This window comes from Ammospiza nelsoni, chromosome 2, assembly GCF_027579445.1.
Source record: "Ammospiza nelsoni isolate bAmmNel1 chromosome 2, bAmmNel1.pri, whole genome shotgun sequence".
Classification (NCBI taxonomy): Eukaryota; Metazoa; Chordata; class Aves; order Passeriformes; family Passerellidae; genus Ammospiza; species Ammospiza nelsoni.
This window is the reverse complement of record NC_080634.1, coordinates 67673912-67693624: the sequence shown is the minus strand read 5'-3', so window position 1 is coordinate 67693624 and position 19713 is coordinate 67673912. Positions and strand designations below refer to the sequence as shown.

The 19713-nt window shown below is 36.7% G+C and overlaps 1 protein-coding gene across 2 annotated transcripts in view; it reads left to right on the top strand.

Annotated features, from left to right (window-relative positions):
• Nucleotides 1–19713, top strand: part of KLHL1 (kelch like family member 1) — a 191726-nt gene that overhangs the window by 46282 nt on the left and 125731 nt on the right. Inside the window, exon 2 of one of the 2 annotated variants that reach the window (XM_059466869.1) lies at nt 13053–13235. The exons of the other annotated variant lie outside the window; for it this stretch is intronic. Within the exon in view, the coding sequence (XP_059322852.1) occupies nt 13053–13235 (183 nt within the window). The remainder of the gene's footprint in view (nt 1–13052; nt 13236–19713) is intronic. 2 annotated transcript variants of the gene reach the window in all.

Genomic DNA, 19713 nt, shown 5'->3' with positions numbered 1-19713 from the left:
ATGGTCGTCTCCCTTAACTTCAATAGAGATCCATAAAAGCCATTGCACTTCAAGTCCTCATAAACTAGTTAATTTAGGGCAGGTGAAAAAAAAAGATACACCTTTTTTTATAGCTTGCTTTTTTTTTCATGTATGGCTGGAAGTACCTCCACTTGTGTCAGACTAGCAGGCAGAACTGTCTCATATCTGTATCTCTCCAAAGATATGAGAAAAAAAGTGCAAAATTCCTGATCACTAAGGTCTGGCTTCTTTGTGCTATTTACAATTAAATATGTGGTGTATCTGAGAGCACTAATGCTCTGCTCTTGATTCCTTCTCCAGGGAAAGGTCTTACTTTGGGTTTTACAGACTGATCTCTGAAGGAGAGAGTAAAAGTATTTCAGCTACCTCATCTTTCAAGAAAAGTTAAGCAAAAGGCAGAGAGATACAAAGAAATACCTTTGCTTTAATGAAAATAAAATCACAATTCTAAGTTTTGTTTTACTGCTTGTGTCACACTTTGCATTTAAAAAAATTCTAATCAGTAATCTGGGAAAAACATAACACTGTTTTTTTTTTTTCAGTTCTGTGAGGTAATCATTAATTATGCCACAGGCTGCTCTGTAGCTCTCTGTAGCTGTACATAATTGTGAGGCTTTGACTGGAGGTTTCATACCTACAAGTTTTCAAATTAAGGGCTGTATTTAATGCGGATGTATGTGTACTTACCTTTCTATTTGCTTCAGTCTAGCATATCACTCTTATTGCTGGATTTGAGCCTCTCTAGATAGTAATTTTACAAACACTGCAGTAGACAAAAGCAGTATTAATGGCTAGGTGTTTGTAACACCATGCATGCATATGAAAAATTCATTAGACCTTTTTCTTATTGATCATAGGATGAAGAACACAGCTTGGGTTTGTGCTGGGTTAATGAGTGGTAGCTATTATGAAATATGCAGAATTTAATTGCTTGCGAGTTAAATTCAGTTTTAGTGATCCTGCAGTGTAGAAACTGAAACCATCAAGTTCATCTTAGACAGGGTTCACCAAATTGTCAATTTTAATTGGTGTTTTCAAGATTAGCAAAGAAATGTACTGACACTTCAAAACAGCAGGGCAAAATCACCTACAATTTATTTCTGTATTTCAGACATACCTTTCTCACTGATTTACAGGTGCTGTGAAATTTGAGAGAGCCGCCAAAAGATATATGACACTTGACAGATCTGTAATAAATAGCAGGAAGAGTTTGTATGCTGTTTCCCACTGAATGCTGCAAGCTCTATAAAAGCTTGTCTTGCAACAGGACATGGGCTGAATCATTCATAGTTTACTGAAGGGCAGGTGTGTTGTGATCTCCCACCTCACCAAGTGCAGTACTTAACTGAACTAGAATTTTCATCTGGGAGTTTTAAAGATTCAGCCTCCAGTGGTCTATGATGTGATTTCCATCTCAGTTATAATGTGTTTTAAGCTCTGACATGCTACCTATGCTGTGGAATATCAGCACATAAAATAATAGCACAATGAAATTTTATTGAAATGTGTCCTAAGCTCAATATTCATAAAACACTTGTTTATCCTTTTTTGAATGTCATTGCTATCACTCACATATATAACTTCTGTTTATATAAAGTCACTATGTCACAAACTAAATGTTGGAAGAAAATGTCTCTTAATAAAAAAGAGATATGCATCCTTGTATGTTTTTGTGCCCACTCTGAATAACTGTGTCAGCTAATTTACTTCATTTATTCATATAGAAATGGCCATTCATCATGTCTGGATAGTTAACACAAGACACCAGCATTTCTCTTAGGCACAATTCAGGCCATCCATTCAGAAGACAGGGCACTGTTGCAGAAGGAAGCAAAAGCAGCTCTATTTTAGGTGTCTCACTAGTAAATCAAGTCTCTTTTATAATCTGAAGTTGGATTATTCTGAGTAGCATGGAATAGAAGAGAGCTTCTATGTCAGTGGCACTGGCACTGATTTTATGTAGTCTTAAAGTGGCAGTTCTTGAAGAATCCACAGTACTGATAGCAGCTGGTTATGGAATTATACCCAGAGCTCCCTGAAAGATATGGGAGTTTTCCTCCATAGTATATTAGAAAACTCTCTTGTGTGTAGTGTTGGCTTCATCAGTTTCTGGGTTTTTAGTGTGTATGTTTGTAAAAATCTCATTCTCTTTGGAAGTATTTCCATAAATGCTGGGTGGTGATACTTGAATGATGTAGGAGAACTACTTTGTTAGGTAAACCACAAAGGCTAAGTGCAGTTTGTCATCTGGAATAAGATGTTTCAACAACTGGGCATTGAGGAAACTGAAAGTCTGTGCTTTGTGAGGGAGTGAAGCCTGTGGTTTTGCTAGCTCTACTCAGCTGATAGTGCATAGTGGTATACAATACATTTCCTTTAATTTTTTGAGCTATTAAGAAAGGAAAGAAAATTTTCTCATTTTCACTATGGCACCTACTTCTTGGTTTTCTTCCTCTGCTTGTCAGGCATTTAACTGCTCAGGGCAGTAATATTAGCCTCCTGTACAACAGTCTTACCATTTGTCTCAAACTTTCCAGATGATAACTCCCACTGGGAGGACTTCCACTTCTGTAGGGAATTTGAGGTTAAGTTAAATTAAGTTTTGAATTTCCGAGTCCTAATAATTCTTTTCATTCAACTTTTGGTTGGTAGAAATGGGGAATCATAAAATGCTAAAAAATATTTAACCAGAGTGTTAAAAAAGTTTTATGGTGTCAGTCTGTCTTCATAATGGAGCTGATGTATTCCCATTATATTAACAACTGAGTAATTAAAATATGCATGAATGCATTGTGGCTACTTGATGCCTGTGATGGATACTGCCTGGACGCTTTTCTGTTCTATGTATTTATTTGCCATAGGAGCATAAGAGGCTTGGAAGACAATAAATCAACTTTTGGTTTTGGGGTTTTTTTAAATGAGAAGCAAACGGTCTCACAAATATAAGGGATTTCATTTTTGCAGTGGTGCAGTTTTATTTATTTATTATTTCAACTTAGAGTCAAAATCTTCATTAACTGATCATGGTGAATGAGGGCAATGATTTTGATGGGATTGGGGAATAATGGAGAAAGAGTGCCTATCTAAAGAAGTACCTTACTTCTAAAAAAAAGTTATTCCTGGTCTAAAGCAAAGTTGTTTTCTTTCAGCAGGAATTTTGTCTACTGCTATGGTAATAAAAGGAAAGAGGGAAGGAAAGCAGAGCATCTGGGTGGTACTCTGATGAAGCAGCCTTGCTTGAGTCTTGAGCTAGAAACAGAGAAATATTACTGTCAGCACATTCAGAAAAGGTGGTTGTGCTTCTTGATTGTTCTTTATTGTTCTTGAGTGTATGTATTTAAAAATTATGGTTTCCTGTGTAGTTTTTTTCTGTATTGTGTTTTCAGGAAGAATGTGTTCCCTCCTTTCAGGAAACAAAATGCCTTTTACTGAACTTGCATTTTACTAAAAGCATGCTTTGGGGAATTTTGCATAGCACAAGCAAAACAGTTGCTAAAACCTTTTTCAACTGGAAGAGTTATAGAAAATGGATTTTCTCAGTAATTGAACCATTTCTTCCTGGGCTGCCCTTCATTTTCCCTCTCAGAATACCTAAATTGGAAAGGAAATGTCCCCATTAGTTGTACAGACCTGTAACTTTTCACTAGTGTAAGTTTATATGCATCTGGTATCTGTTTGCAGGGCTTTTATACTTGTAGGCTCTCTGTTTCCTGTATTCTTCAGGATACAAAAAAGAAATTCATTCAGCAAGATCCAATATAATAGAAAGTTCTGTCAGCAATGTGAATGTGTAAAATATATCAGTATGTTTCCCAGTCATTAAAATGTGACTGTGTGTAGCTAGGAGAACTCTGTTTGAGTTAATCATTGGTTTTCCAGGAACAGCTGGAACAAACTGCTCCCTCTATTTGGGCATGCAAAGCTGAAAAAGCAGTGGATGCAGCATTAGCTCTGTGTGGGAGAGCAGTCCAACCAGCATCTTTTTCTGTTGCGTAGCAAGACTATTTAGAGGCAGAATAGGTTGAAGATATGGGGCGGAGGGCAGAAAGTGTGATTTGTCAAGGAAGTGTGATGGCTGCTAACTTGTGACAGAGGTTTGTAGTGGTACCATTATTACTATACCTGTCAGGTGCCTGGCACAGCCAGTAGGATGAACCTTAAAAAATCAGCTTTCCTTCAACACTTTTCTCTGGATTTTAGGAATTGCTTGGAACTTGAAATAGAGTTTATAAAATGATCATCTTTGTGTTGAAATGAGTTTCAGGAAGCGTGAGAATGGTTTTAGGTATGAATTTTCTGCTGTGCTACACTACAGTAAATTGTATCTTTACATGGTGAGAGAAACACTATGAGATCTTAGTTACTTTTCAAAGACACTATAAGAAGCAATGGATTTGAAAAAGTATTAAAAAAATAAAATATTCCTTTGATTGGTGGATGTTGTACAGAACAGAACAAAATAGAACAAAATATTCAATGTCTTAGATCCTGTGTGGCAACTCAGCTATCAGTCAAACTTTTAAATACATTTTTAGCTTAGGATATTTTTTGTATTTATAATTTTTTAGTCATGATTTAGATATTTTGGGTTTTCAGGGAAAAAAAATAAAAAGTGAGAACCTGTGAGAGAAACAGCCCTGCAGATGCCAAGGTCAGTGCAGGTGTGGGAGGAGGATGTTCTCCAGGCCCTGGAGTTGGGATTCCCCTGCAGTGTGTGGTGCAACACATGGAGGTCCATGATGCAGCAGAAATCCACCTGCTGCTGGTGGTGGACTGTCGGTTTCCTCAGCTGTTTAGGTGACCTGGAAAGGCCCGGGGTGGCCTTGGACAGCCCGCGCTTCAAAGGACAAGAAGAGGCTTCAGATCTTTTCTCGGTCTCGGTGTTTATTAATTGTTTATCTAAAAGATTTTCTCTTGGCCCGACAGAGGTCTGCACAGCAGCCAGCCATGAGCACACTGAGCGCCCCCGGGGCAGTCACCTATCTTTATACTCGAAATTACGTATACAATATTTATCATTTTTCCCCAATACCTTTTACCCTTATTAACCAGTGCACTTTTAGTAATAACCAATCCCAAAGTGCCAACATCACCACAGAAGATGGAGGCCAAGAAGAAGAAGAGGACACGCCCCAATTCCTCCATCTTACTTCTTTAGACCCCCCTGTACAGAAATCCTAAACCCTGTGTTTCACTCTAATTAACTTATCCCTTCACCATACACCCAGTGAAATCCTCCCATCCTCATACAGGGGTCGTCTCCGGTGTAGGATCAAAGTCCAGCCACCAGACACTTCTGGCAACATTCCAGGACTCCTGAGCCCCCCAAGGGTGGTCTTGGTGACTCGGCACATCAGTCCTGAGGTGCTGAGATCCCACAGTGGACCTCAGGCCAGAGCAGGGCAAGAATGTGACCTCATCACCCTCTACAACTTCCTGAAAGGTGGCTGTAGTCAGGTGGGGTTGGTCTCTTTCTCCAGGCAGCAGTTGACAGAACCAGAGGACACAGTCTCAAGCTTCATCAAGGGAAATATAGGTTGGGTATTAGGAAAAAGTTTTTACAGAAAGGGTGATAAATTTCTGAAATTTTCTACCCATGGAGGTGGTTGAGTCACCATCCCGGGGTGTGTTTAAAAAAGACTGGATGTGGGACTTGGTGCCATGGTTTAGTTGAGCGTTAGGTCATGGGTTGGACTTGATGATCTTGAAGGTCTCTTCCAACCCAGTCATTCTGTGATTTTGTGAATTCTGTGTAAGGAGTCCTCCCCCTGAGGAAGAAGGAGTGGCAAAGTGCGATGACTTACTGCAACCCCCATTCCCCATCTCCCTGTGCTTCTGAGGGGGAGAAAGCAGAGAAACTGTGAGTGAAGTTAAACCCAGAAAAAGCGAGTTATTGGAGAAGGTGTTTAAAGATATGTTTTATTTCTCATTATCCCTCTGTTCTGATTTTTAGTAAATTAAATAAATATCTCCAAGTTAACTGGTTTTCCGCTTGCGATGGTGATTTTTGAGTGATCTTTAGAGTCATAAATTAGGTGTCTCAAATGCTGTTAAAATGAGATCTGAAATTCTGAATTAAACCAAAAACACACACACACTCATATGAAGCAAACAAAAACCTCCTCCAAAATACAAAATTAATCTTAAAAGACCAAATTGAATCAATTATCATATGTGAAACTAAATTAAGTCAGTTCCACAAACTTGCTCTTTGCTCAAATCATCTTTGGGGAATTTTGCATAACTTCAGCAGAACAGTTGCTAACATTTTTTTTAACTGGAAAGGTTATATAAAATGGATATTTTCTCAGTAATGGCACCATTTCTGTCTGAGCTATCTTTCATTTTACCTCTCAGAATACATAAATTGGAAAGTGAATATCTCCATTAGTAGCACAGACCTGTAAATTTTCAGTTGGAAGCTTCCATATCAGAGTACTTTTGTGCATTATTTTTTCCTGAAAATTCTTAAGTGAATAAAATTGATTAAAGCTATCCTTACGAGATAAGTATTTTGGTATATCTTTAAAGACAGTTTATAGTTGTAATGTAAAACAATATCAAAATGAAACTTTTTTACCTTGTCAAATAAAAGTATTACAATGTGGAAAAAAGGAAAAAAGCCCCCTCATCCCAACCCCTGAAACTTTGACTTAATTTAAAACTGCCAAACCAACAAACTTCAAATTTTACATATACTTAATTTTTCTGCAAGTATTATATTATGATATTTTAATTTTTTGAAAGTTTGAAATCATCCTATTGATAATTGTTGATGCTCACTCTGTCTTTATTTAGAAATTCCATTTTTTGAATATCAGTCTAAGCTGTGTTGGACTGCCGAGCCCATTTAGTCCCTAAATTGCTGGGAGCTGTAACTATTGGAGAGAGATGCTGAAAGTAATATTGACAGAAAGAAGAGCTCAATATTAGTAGGAGTACTAGTAGAGGTGTGCAAAGGCTTATGCTATTTTTAACGCTGGGCACTGGACTGTGGAGAAAGAGAAGAGGAAATAGGAAGCTTGAAGTAGTTGCTTAGAAGACTGTGGAGGATAAAAGATGGAAAAATATTCAGAGATAAAGGATCAATTGAATACTTAAAGAATGAACCAATCATCCTAACAGTTTAAGTGGTTCTTAAGGCATAGGACATGGAACAAACTCATTTCATCAATAAAAATAATAAAACCTGGAAAAAATGGGGGAAGACTGAGGGAAGTTAAAGCATTTGTCATCAATATTACTGAATTCTGTAAGTAATTGCTTTCAGAACAATTAAATTTTTTAGTAATTTATTAATTATTAATTGTATTTGAATTTTTATTTTTGCAACAAAAAAAGGCAAAATTAAGACATTTTAAAAAGAACTGAAATGTAAAAACCCTGGTATTTCAGGAGGCTATGGAATTTTTATGTTTTGGTTAATCACCACTGGCAATAGAGAGGTCTATGCTTGTAGCTTAAGTTAGATCATTATCTGGTGGAGGATCAGGAAAAAGCTGACTGAGAGTATTTTGAACTGATTCTTCCTTCCCTGGAGAGAGTTCTCCATGCAATTCCCCACCATAAGTCCATCCCACAGGCAGTGGCTCTCCAAGAGCTGCTGCAAGCAGGTGACTCTTCCACAGGCTGCAGCCCTTCAGGCATGGGCTGCTCCAGCGTGGGTCCCCCAGAAGGTCACAAATCCTATGAAACGAAATCTGCTCCAGCATGGGCTCATCTCTCCACAGGCCTGCAGGTCCCTGCCAGTGCCACAGGGCTCCCACAAGTTCACAGCCTCCTCTCAGGCATCCAGCTGCTGTGGTGTTGGGCTCTTCCATGGGCAGCATCCCCATGAACCTCCATGGGCTGCAGGGGCGCAGCTGCCTCTCCATGGTCTGCACCACGGGCTGCAGGGGAACCTCAGCTCCAGAGCCTGGAGCACCTTCTCCCCCTCCTTCTGCACTGGCTGCAGGTGTCACTGTTGTTTCTGATTTGCCCAGCCTTGGCCAGCAGCACTTCCATCTTAAATTTGCCTGGAATTGGCTTTGCTGGGCATGTAAGAAGTTCTAGCAGCTGCTTACAGAAGCCACCCCTGTACCCCACCCACACTAATAAAATCCGATACAGGCTCCTACACAAGGGAACTCTTTCTTCTCCATAGAAGCAGTTTGATGTGGTACAGTAGTCCCTTCTCATTGTCCTTCCCATGTTTCTGAAGGGCTCCTCAAACAATTTGTCCAGGATCACACAATAAACTGGTACTTAGTATTTTGTTTCTTGTGTCTGGTAATACTCTTAGGAGGTACAGAAATACAGAACAGAAGAGGATTCAGCTGCGCTTTTGCTGGGCACACAGGTGTCCTATGACTGTCTTTTGCCTTATGGTGCTCAAAGAATGAGTTACAAGTATCTTGATTCACAAATTGTCTTTAGGAGGAGATACCATTGTAAAGTATACATTATGCAGGTTTATCTATAGAATGAGTTTATAATATTCACTGGATTCTTTAATTTTTTTTTATTATTTTCCATAGGGAAGGGATCTCTGAGACAGGACCAATTCTTCTCTGAGTGAATCTGGTAAAATTAAAAAGTCCTGTTTGATATTCTAATTATTTTTTTATCTGGCACTTCTACCTGCTGAAACTCTGGGCAGAGTCTGTAGTTGTAGATGTGTTTGCTGGTAGCAGAACTAAAAGAATAGCTTTTATTCACAAACAGAACTTTAGCCTTGCTGTTGCACTAAGAAATCTTAAAGTCTTTGTGAAACTCCCTCTTGCCTTTTTGCAAGTGATCACTAATGAGAGCCATGACTTCTGACAGTCCATCTTAGATGGTGCAATTCCACAGGCTATTGATTTTTAAGCATTCAATAAATAATTTTTAGAGAATGAATTGTGTGAAGTTTATTTTTTTTCACTCTTACATATGGAATACTTCTTCTGGCTTTGCAAGTTATAAATAGCAAATCAATGTTTCTTTCACTGAAGAGCTGGATATATTTTGTTTCTTGACTATGCATTTTGGATATGTACCCAATAATATACACTAAATTAAACTGAACAGGTTCTGGATAAGTTTGTGTGATCAATCCTGCATAAGCGAAAACTGAAAAAAAACTGCTAAATACAACAGGGTTTAATATTCCAGTAATGATGAAATTATACAACATTTTCTGGTTAAAGAGTTCTTTATTTGGGGCCAGGGCCTTCAGTGGAATGAAGAAAAAAAGTATTCAAATTGAGTATTTAAAATACCTAAGTAATCTGTAAAGTTTTCTGCTATACACAGTGATATGAATCTGTTATTTTCTGCACCTCTATGAATATAATTTCCAGAATGGAAATATTTCTAAATTTAAGCCTCTGTTTACACAGAGAAATGTGGTATAATTTCAAGTAATATAAATTCTCTATTTCTTGTTGTTCTTTTGTTCAGGATATGGTTTAACTACTGGTTTTACTAATTGCTTAACAAGAAAGGTATAGGCAGCTAAATCTGTGTGTGAAGTTCTTTTTTCCTTGGCATTTTCTCTTTAAATCCTTGACATTACTTTAGCTTAAAGGTTTTCATTTCTGCATTCTTCAAATCAGTGGTTATTTTCTTGTAAAAGAGGACCATTTTGGAGTCAGATGTTTTTGATTCTCTAGTTTTTTATTTCTGCTTACACTGTTTAAATATCTGTGATGGCTCAAAGACTGGATTTTTCTCTACACCTTCAGGCTCTTTAATAATTTCTCTTTTAAGAGCAGGACACTGTTCTTAGCAGTGAAAATAGTCTGTACAAATTTGCTAAGGTGGATTTTTAAAATTTTTTTTATTATTATGCAATATGCACGCTGGTTTGCCATTTCATTAAAAAAAACCTTTTAACAATATTGGTTATTTGCAATGTTGATAATTTCTGTGAACCTTTTAGTATTCTTATACTGCAGTCACCCTTCAGTAGCATTACTGTAACCTTGAGAAAGGTTTGATTTCCTTATTTTTGTGCTATTAACTAAGTCATTAAAGTGTTTTAGGCTGGACAACTCCCAAATGTTTGAAATTTCCACACTGAGTTCAGGCTTTGCACTTGCCAGCTGAGGAAGATTATTGAAAAACTGGAGTCCGTCCAGTTCACAGATTTCAGGATTTTGGGGTACACAAATGCTAAAACGGGTTTTGAAAGATTTAGGAAAATTTCAGTCAAATTTGTGTTGGAATTGCTGCTGAATGCAATCACAAAGCCTCTCACTCCATATGTGGTTTGATTGCCCTGCACCTAAACAAGAGCAATATATACAAAGTGACAATGTGATTTTCATATTGCTAATTGGCCCGGAGCACCTTTATATGCCTTTCACAAGCTGATAATTGGTTATAAATGGTATTTGCTTTAACTAATTCCTACTTTAACAAGTTGCTATCTGAATTTAAAGCATTGATTATGCAGACAGAGCATTTATAATGAAACAGAGATAGCTCCTGAATAGGATAAGTAGCAGGCTTTTTATCTGGACTTTCTTAGAAAATAAATAGAAGATTAACTTATTGTCTTCTACCAAGCTTATTGCTTGCTATTTTTCATGATAATATTTAAAATATGCTTTAGTTTTTGGTGGCTTGCTTTTGAGCATTTATTGACTGGCAAAGTGACAGAAACACTGAGTTAGTGGGTAGAAAGTGTTGCTTATAAGTGGCTAGCAGGAAAAAGCAAAATTTGTGGCAAACACTGCCTAGCAATTCAAGAACAAAATAGACTAAGCTTATAACAGTGCAATCTTAGTTCACAGGACCAGCATAAATTCAGTCAGGATAGTTATCTTCTTCTGACCTGGGAAAGACAGCATTTTAAATAGACAAAAATATTCAGGACTAGTATCCTATCTGTTCAAATTTAAGCTGACCTAGCTCTACCTCCTGAACTAACAAACAGTATGAACCCATTAAGATCTGCTCTTTCCTGTTACTTTCCTTTCTCAGAACTGCTGTTGTCACTTCTAAATTCTCTAAAGGAGAGGAAGAAACATGTCTGTTTAAACCCTTCAACCTCATTTATTAGGCATTAATTTATTTCTTGTAAATTATTTTACATTCTAGTTCTCCAGCAATAAAACTAAAGAAATCTATGTATGGTTACAAACATAAAATGGAAAAGAAAAAGAAAAAAAATTAGTTGAAATATCTGCCCACTGCCCATTCTAATGAGCTTAGGTCTGTCAGTAGTTTTGTGGGAAAGCATCAGTTGATCAACCAAAGATATGAAAATAAACTTGGATATCTGATCAACATGGTTGGAATCCAGATTGGATAGGAATACATATGCAAATTACGTCACTCACAGAATGAATGTGTTTGTTTTATCCAGGAGGAAATATCTGGCATTAAGTACTTGACAGTATAACAATATTACCTGTAACAGAATTAGGCAAATGGTTCTTTCTAAATCATCATTTTGTAACTGCTTCTGTTGAGAAATCACATTTAGTAACATTTTGCCAGTTTAGTTTCCTATATACAGGCTCAGGTATATGAAAACCTTTGCAGTGTAAAAATAAAAATATCGACTAATTTAAACCAACTGATAATTTTTTGCTATCCAACTTAATGTTACAAAAGTTAGTTTACTTATTTTAAATGAATTTTAAGTGAAGTTAACTTCACTATACTTAATTTTAAATCATAACTGATTCTGTTAAGTTAGTACCTGTACATGGCGTAGAATAGGTGATGGGGGAGTGAGATAACAGAAGCAGCTGTGCTGGTTCCCTGGGAAATTACCTGCATGTCACCTTCAATTATGCAGGATTCCAGCTACTTTAAAGGAGTGCCGTGAAGCCTAGTGATTCCTATGCTGGAAAGATGGATCAGCCCTTCCTCCTTAAACCTGCTGAGCCCTGTGCAGTGACTGTAGGAGACTATGTGGGACACTATGTACAAAACATCATTCAGAAGCAAATCACTAGCATGTCTCAAGAATGTAGGGGTTTTTTTGTTATTTATATTTTTATAGCTGCATTTCATTCTGATGTTTAAGATTATTTTTATGGACTTTTCAATTTTTTTCCCTGCACCAGGAATGCAGACTGCATTTCCTTACACATCTTTCAATATAATTTTTTTTTAGTGTAATACCTACTGAATTCAAACCTTGAGTAAGGAAACTGTTGTATTATTGTTGTAAATAATAAATGTTTTTATGTGCTCTTTAATATTTCTATTTCAATAGAATATATAAAATGAGATTGTTTTGAATTAATTTATAATATTGTTTCATATGCTGGACTATGATAAGTTGTCTATTGCTCTTCTATTGATTATGGAAATCTTTTGTATATATCTATTGAAGAATAAAAAATTAGCTTCATCTGTGAAATCCTTCATTTTCAGCACTAGAAGTCATACATATAATCTTAAGGCTTTCATTTAAATCCATCTCATTACATATTTGTAAAAGAGAAGGTATCATCTATGTTGAGAACTCTTTCAAAATTCTATCATAGTTTCATAATTTCCTCAAGGACTAGTGCTTCCTGACACTTTGAGTTTCTACTGCAACACTGAACTGAATAACTTCAAACTAGGAATAGATGTCTATATAATGAAAAACAAAACAAAACATTTTTATCCTGTTTATTCTTTGGTTTTTGTTTTTTTTCTTTTTAAATGTAGACATCGCTATCTTTGCAGGCTAAATTCAGTTTTTATTAATAAATATTTTTATTAAAATTAAGTATGTAATTCTTCATTGGGAAAGTAATCAGGATTCATTACAAATTAAGTCAATTAGAGTTTTATTTTTCTTCCCCAAGGGGAGCAAAATGAATGTGAATTTGAGAAAGTGAACTAGAAATTTGAGAGAAATTTGAACTGCTGACAATCAGTGGAAAGATAAGATTGCCTTTTCCATTTCTCTCCCAATGCAGTAAGATTTTTCTATCTTGTACTTCCAGTGATGAGAACAGGGAAAGGATGCATTGATTTGCATGTGTCAGGTTCTAGAAGCTGTGATGGAGTCAACACTTGGTCACATCTTGCCAACCTGGAGTTTCTCTTGTTGTTTGCAGACTGTCAGGAGCCAGCCACCCCTTGCCACCCCACTGTGACATGGATTCCTGCAGCTCCGAGGAATTCTACCAGGCTGTTCACCACGCAGAGCAAACCTTCAGGAAAATGGAGAGCTACCTGAAGCAGCAGCAGCTCTGTGATGTTATCCTGATTGCTGGGGACCGCAAGATACCTGCACACAGGTAGGAGATAGGCATAAAGAACTGAAATTACAAAAGCTAATGATTTGGGTATGTGTATTTCTTAGAGCAGTGTTTCCTGTTGCCCCATACGATTATTTCCTCTTTCTTTAAACACAACTGTAAGTGGCTGGAAAAGGTCAGTTTGAAGGCTGGGACTTTGAAGGTGAGGGTTTTTTGTACAGCTTTCAAAAGTTCAAGTAGCACTCAACTAGCAAACTGATGGGTGAGTATGACTAACAATTCTCACAATAGCTGTGATGCTATTCTTATGTGAAGAGAATGTGAATTTCTGAAATGGGGTGCTGTACAGCTACACTGAACTGAATCATTTCTAGGTTAAGATCCTGACCCTGTGATAAGTCTGTTGTACATTCTCTCAGACACTTAGAATAGAATACTGAATACTTTCTTCCTATGACCTGTGCCTTTCAATGAACTAAAAAATTCTTATTTACTTTTAATTATAATTATTGGGATAAAAATTCTTGAACACTTTAATTTTGAAAATTCTGTAAGATTATCTGGTATTGAAGCAGCTAGTATTTATGAAACTTGGTTTTGGATAAAAATTAAACTTAAAATAGTTCTTCTTCATTGGGATTTTCATCTCAGAAATAGGTTTTCATTTAATGCATGAAAATAAAAATATGGTCCTAGAGTTTAGATTAAAACACAGAGAATAATTCAGAATTTCCAGGTGAGCAAGTATTTTTACATCTGAACTCTGCATAAGGCTGCAAACCAAAAGTAATCTATTTCCTGCTTGCATCCTGATTTCTCTGGTGAGATACTAAATTCAGAGCAGGATTATGGTTTCCCAGCAGGAAGTCAGAAAAACAGCCAGTGCATTTCTGAACTCACAAATTAACTTCGTGCAGAGGAATACTCTAAGGGCATCTTAACAACTTGGACCTTACAAAGTTCCTTTTGCCCTGAGTGAATATGGACACAGAGACTATTCCTGTTAAATAAAGAAGCTGAATAGTCCATATTTCAACTCCTACAATAGTGAGTAAAAGAAAAAAAATGCAACATATAAGACTGGAGAGCCAAAGTTATTTTCCAAATGCTAAGACGTAAAACCAGACAGAAACTTCATTCATATTTAAATAATAGGGTTTTGTAAATTAGCTTCTTTCATATCCCCTATTTTTAATTCCGCTTTTCAAGTTTGGATGCATACCTTTTAGCAGTAAATTTAATTTCACATTTGTCATTTCAATTCTACAGTGTATATAAATCCTGAGCTGAAAACATGCCCTAATAAGAAGACTAACTATGAAATAATACCCCTAATCCTATTTAGACTTTCTAATAAACCTTTAGACACCTTTACATGTAATTTTCTACTTCTCTGTGGTCTGCAGTCAAAATTCCAAATCTCAAATAACTGGAAAAGTTTTGGTAGTGTTTATTCTATATTTGTTTAGACAGGTGTATCTGGATAAGCACAGTGAGCTGCTTCTTTTACTGTAGTCATTAAAATCCTAGAAATTACAGATTCAACTTTCCCTGCTCAAAGCAGGGTCAACTGCAAGGTTAGACCATTGAGGTCATACATAGTTAATTTTTAATTATCATCTCTTGTGGACGTTCTTCTCTTGTTAACCTGTTCCAGTTTTTATTATCCTCACTGTTTTCAGTGGTGCAGGATGTGTCATCCAGGCAAATTTGCTCCATGATCTTGGTGAGGCAAACAAGTCTATGTGTAGCTACATCCTTCTTCTTAGGGATTTACATGAAAATTGACTTTTCCAGTCCTTAGAAACCTCCTGCAATTGTCATGACCCATTACAGATAGGAGAGAGTGGTCCTTCAGTAATATTGTAGAGCTTACTCCGGTATTTCACTTTAAACTTGTCCTCCAAACATAATAAACAAAAGACTGTGCCAAATAAAGCTTTTTTGAGCAGTGCACAAAATCTTTCAAAAGTTTTGCATTTGCTTCCAAGGTATTTACAGAAACTCTTCTTTACTATCAAATCCCTTGCTGTCTTCATCTGAGCCTGACCTTTGGGCCTCTCTAATTCAATTTTTTTACATTGACGCAATGTTTCTATATTTCTCCTGCATCATTCATCTCTGCTTTCATTTTCCATGTACTTCTGTTGTGCATTTAGGAAGTAAATATTGTTCAGAAATATAGTGGCACTATCAGAGTAAATGAAAATTGTTAATCAAGTAATAATCACATGGGTCAACATAAAATTAAGTATGTGTTTGCCATCAATGATTTAGTGGTCTTGAGTGAAGGCAATTTACATTAATTGCACTGGTTTTAGATACCTGTGCTTGAAATGCGGTGTTCTACAGCTGCTGAAGAAGCATCAAAAGTCCTGGGAAGAAAAGAGCTAAAGTCACTGCAAATGATAGATGGATCTTAATATTTTTGCTGGAAAGTTCATTAAAACTTCCATCTAGGACTGCAGAAATGTTAGAGCATCTCTAAACTAAGACTGTAGTTTATTATGATGTTTTGACTAATAATGCTGCACAAAACAAGATAGGAACTCTATGCTGAAGGGAAACAAAAGAAGAACAAATGTTATATAAGGCTAAAATCCACCTGCCCCTATCCAATTAAAACACTACCATATAACAGAGACTCGATTCAATAAAACAGAAAATTCAATAAAACCAGAAAATGCAAAGAAGATGTAGAAGGGGAGTTACATACTCAGCTTACAGTTCTGACTTCCATTGCACTTGTTGAAAAAACAAGAAATCTACTTTCGTTGTTGTTATAATATAGTCAGGTATAGTTGAGTGTATAATGAGAAATACCACTAAAAATCTTCTGTTTTCTCTTAATATCAAAAAATAAAGTTTTTCTTTCCAATAATCAAGAAAAGGATCATGGGAGACTCCCACCATGGCAGAAAAGGTAGTACAGAACTATTGGAAAATTACCAATAACATATGCAACAAAGAAATACTTTAGTAAGGTTACCCAAATATTTCTACTAGTATCTGAATGACATGTGAAGACAAATTTAATATTACTCCTTCAACAAAATGTAGTTAGCGTTGTCTGTTTCACTGCTCTGGATGGTACCAACTTTTTTCAATGCATCTTGAGTGCTACTGCAGAGGTACAAAGTTAAAAAAACAGTAGTAGTAAAATGAGGAAAACATTAATGGAGAAAGTTTAGCTGAAAGGCAAGATGAAAGAATAAAGAACTAGGCAGAAAAGAAAGGAGAACCGGGCAGAGAAGGAAGGAAAGTCTAGAAGCAGGGAGTGAAAGAGGAAAAATGCCCATTAGTCTGAAGATGCACATAATAGTCTGAAGATCTGTTTTCTGTCACTAGTCAGTAACAGATCCATGTGGAAAACACAGACTAAAAGCAGTACAGCAGCTCTATGTTATTCCCAGATATCTGTAAGGTTTGAGGAACTTCCTGTATCATCTGAACTCATCTGAACAGAGTTGTTTAACACAACCCACTGTCTGTGAGTTTAAAAATAATTCATTCAAGTAATATAGTTGGGAAAGAACAACAACAACAGCAAAAATTCCTGCTATCAGAGGAGCAGCAAGGCAATTTAGATGAGCTTTAAATTTTAACCTTGATTGATAATCTTGAAACGAGGGTTTGGGTTGCTGGTAAGTTGAATGAGAGTCAGCAGTGCCCTGGCAGCAAAGGGCCAACCATGCCCTGGGAAGCACCAGGCACAACATCACCAGCCCATCAAGGGGTGAGTGCCTCTCTCTGCTCTGTGCTGGTACACCTTGAGTGTTGTGTGCAGTTCTGGGAGCCACAATATACGGATATCACACTGTTGGAGTGTGTCCAGAGGAGGGCATCCAAGGTGGTGAAAGGTTTTGAAGGAAAAATGGATAAGGAGAGCAGCTGAGGTCACTGGGCTCATTCATCCTACAGAAAAGAAGGCTGAGGGATGACCTCAGTCTACAGCTTCCTTGAGGGGAGCAGCAGAAGGGGAGGTGGTGATCTCATCTGTCTGGTGACCAGGGACAGGATCCAAGGAAATGGATTGAAGTCAGGGGAAGTTCAGATTGGATATTAGAAAAAGGTTCTTCAGCAGAAGGATGGTAAGTTGTTCCAACAGTCCTCCCAGGGAAGTGGTAAGAGTTCAAGGAGCATCTAATCATGGGCTTAATCATACGCTTTATTTTTGTTTTAGGAGCCTTAAAGGTCCTTTCCAGCTAGACATATTTTATTACTGTATTAAGCCAGAATACTAATGCTATTACTTTATGGACTGGAAAAAGGTGCAGTAACTGAAATGGACTTTGAAGGGTGAAAGAGCCTACTCTTTTACTTTGAAACCATTCTCCCTTGTCCTATCACTGCATGACCATATAAAGAGTCCCTCTCCACTTTCTTTAAAGGCTCCTTCAGGTACTGAAAGGCAGCAATTAAGTAATCCCTAAGTCTTCTCTTTTCTAGGCTGAAAAAGCCAAATTCCCTCAATCTTTTCCTATGGGAGAGATGCTCCATCCCTCTAACCATTTTGGTGACTCACTCTAAGAGGTTGATGTCCTTCCTATGCTGTGAATTATACCAGTATTTATTGAATGTGAGATTTTATTGCTTTCAGAACTCAGAACTTAAAATAAGTAATACTTATGCAGCTTTTTAAAATAAGTAATACTTATGAATGCATATATATGTCTGTAGATACATATATATATACACATACTTTCACAATGCCATCTGACAAAAGGTCAATGAAAATTAAAATGTAGTGTGGAAAAATTCCAAATATATAATTTTTTCCCTAGAATCTTTGTAAATGAAAGCTGTTTGTAAGCAGTACTCCAAGTGGGGTCTCACCAAAGCAGAGTAGAGGGGCAGAATCTCCTCCCTCACCCTGCTGGTCCCCGCTGTTTTGATGCAGCCCAGAACATGTTTGGCTTTCTGGGCTGCTGTGAGTGTGCATTCCAGTCTCTCATCCAGAAGCATCACCAAGACAGTCTCAGCAGGGCTGCTCTCTGTCCATTCATCCCTCAGCCTGGATTGATACTGGGGGTTGCCCTAACCCAGGTGCAGCACCTTGCACTTGGTCCAGTTAAACCTCATGAGATTCTCCTGGGCTCAGCTCTCGAGAATATTCAGTTCCTATGTGTATTAGCATAATGTGCATGGAGAAAAAATAGTGTCTCGCCTACGATTTTTTAGTGCAAATTACATCTGATATTCTACTCAGTTGGTAGTAAAATATTGTAAGAGTTTTCTTAAAGATTTTAAGGGATCAAGGTTTGTTTACTTCTTTTAATTAATAAATGCATCATCAGTGGTCAGGCAATTCTCTATCAAAAGTGTATATGAAAACAGTTGTGAAAGTAGCAAAGAAATATTCTATAATAAACTAAAATAAAACCTGCTATCCTGGGAAAAAAGGTCACAACTCTAATCAGTCATATGGGTTACGTACAAAAGAAACCACAAAATTGATCAGGCTGAAATTAGTTGTAAAGAGAAAGATGTCTCTTAATCAGGAGAAAATCTTTCTGGGTTCACAAACTCATTTTAAGCCATGAGTTACCTGCTATGAGTCTCAAGGATGAAAGAGTTTATTATGTATTCTCACTGCCAGATCCGAAGTTGCAAAGGTGACATCCTCAGCCACCTGACCTTTCTTGATTAATAGGTCAACATGCCTTTAAACCAAGATTTAGGGCTGTTTGGAGTCTTCTGAACTACAAAAAGCAGCAGATCATTACAAATTAATTGATCTCTTTGATTTCTCACTTTTGATCTTCCATCTCAACCCTGGAATACAATAAAGATTTACAAAAGGTGTCACCTTTCAGAATCAAGTGTAATTAGCAAGTTCCCCTTTCTTCAGTTCAACTTGCACTTCCCAAGGCAAAAGTTAGTGTCTTGAAACTTTGTCTTTTGGTTATAGTAAGTTGATGAAATAGCTGATTCAGTATTTCTGTTAAATATTGATTAACATAAGACACTTTAAAAAATAATCCTGTTTTTTTTATCACAATGTTCAAAAGCTTGTTTTGCTTCTGTAGGTGAGCTGCTACATCACAGAACCTTTCTGCTCATTTAAGCCATCTTCTTTGATAGGTGGTACAAACCAGGAGGGATAAACCTCTAAGAAAAATGGGTAATGCTGAGGACCTGACGTGTCTTATTTATTTTTTTTTATTTTTTCCCACTTTGGACTGACTCTTGTGTGCTCTTGTAGATGGAATTCTGAATTCATTGCAGATGAAATCCATTAGATAACATCTTTGACTTTCCTCACACAAACTGTGGAAAATCACACATTTTTATAGAAGTTTGTGAAAGAGATTTAATCCTTCTGTTATTTATTTTCTGCCTTACCTCTGTTGTTTTTTGGGTTTTTTGTTTTTAATTTGACCATATATATATATATATATATATATATATATATATACACACACACACAGAGTAATATTATATAATAACTAACTGCTGAACATAAATCATGTGAATTTAAAATACAAGATATTACCTTTTGAAAATATTTTCAGTG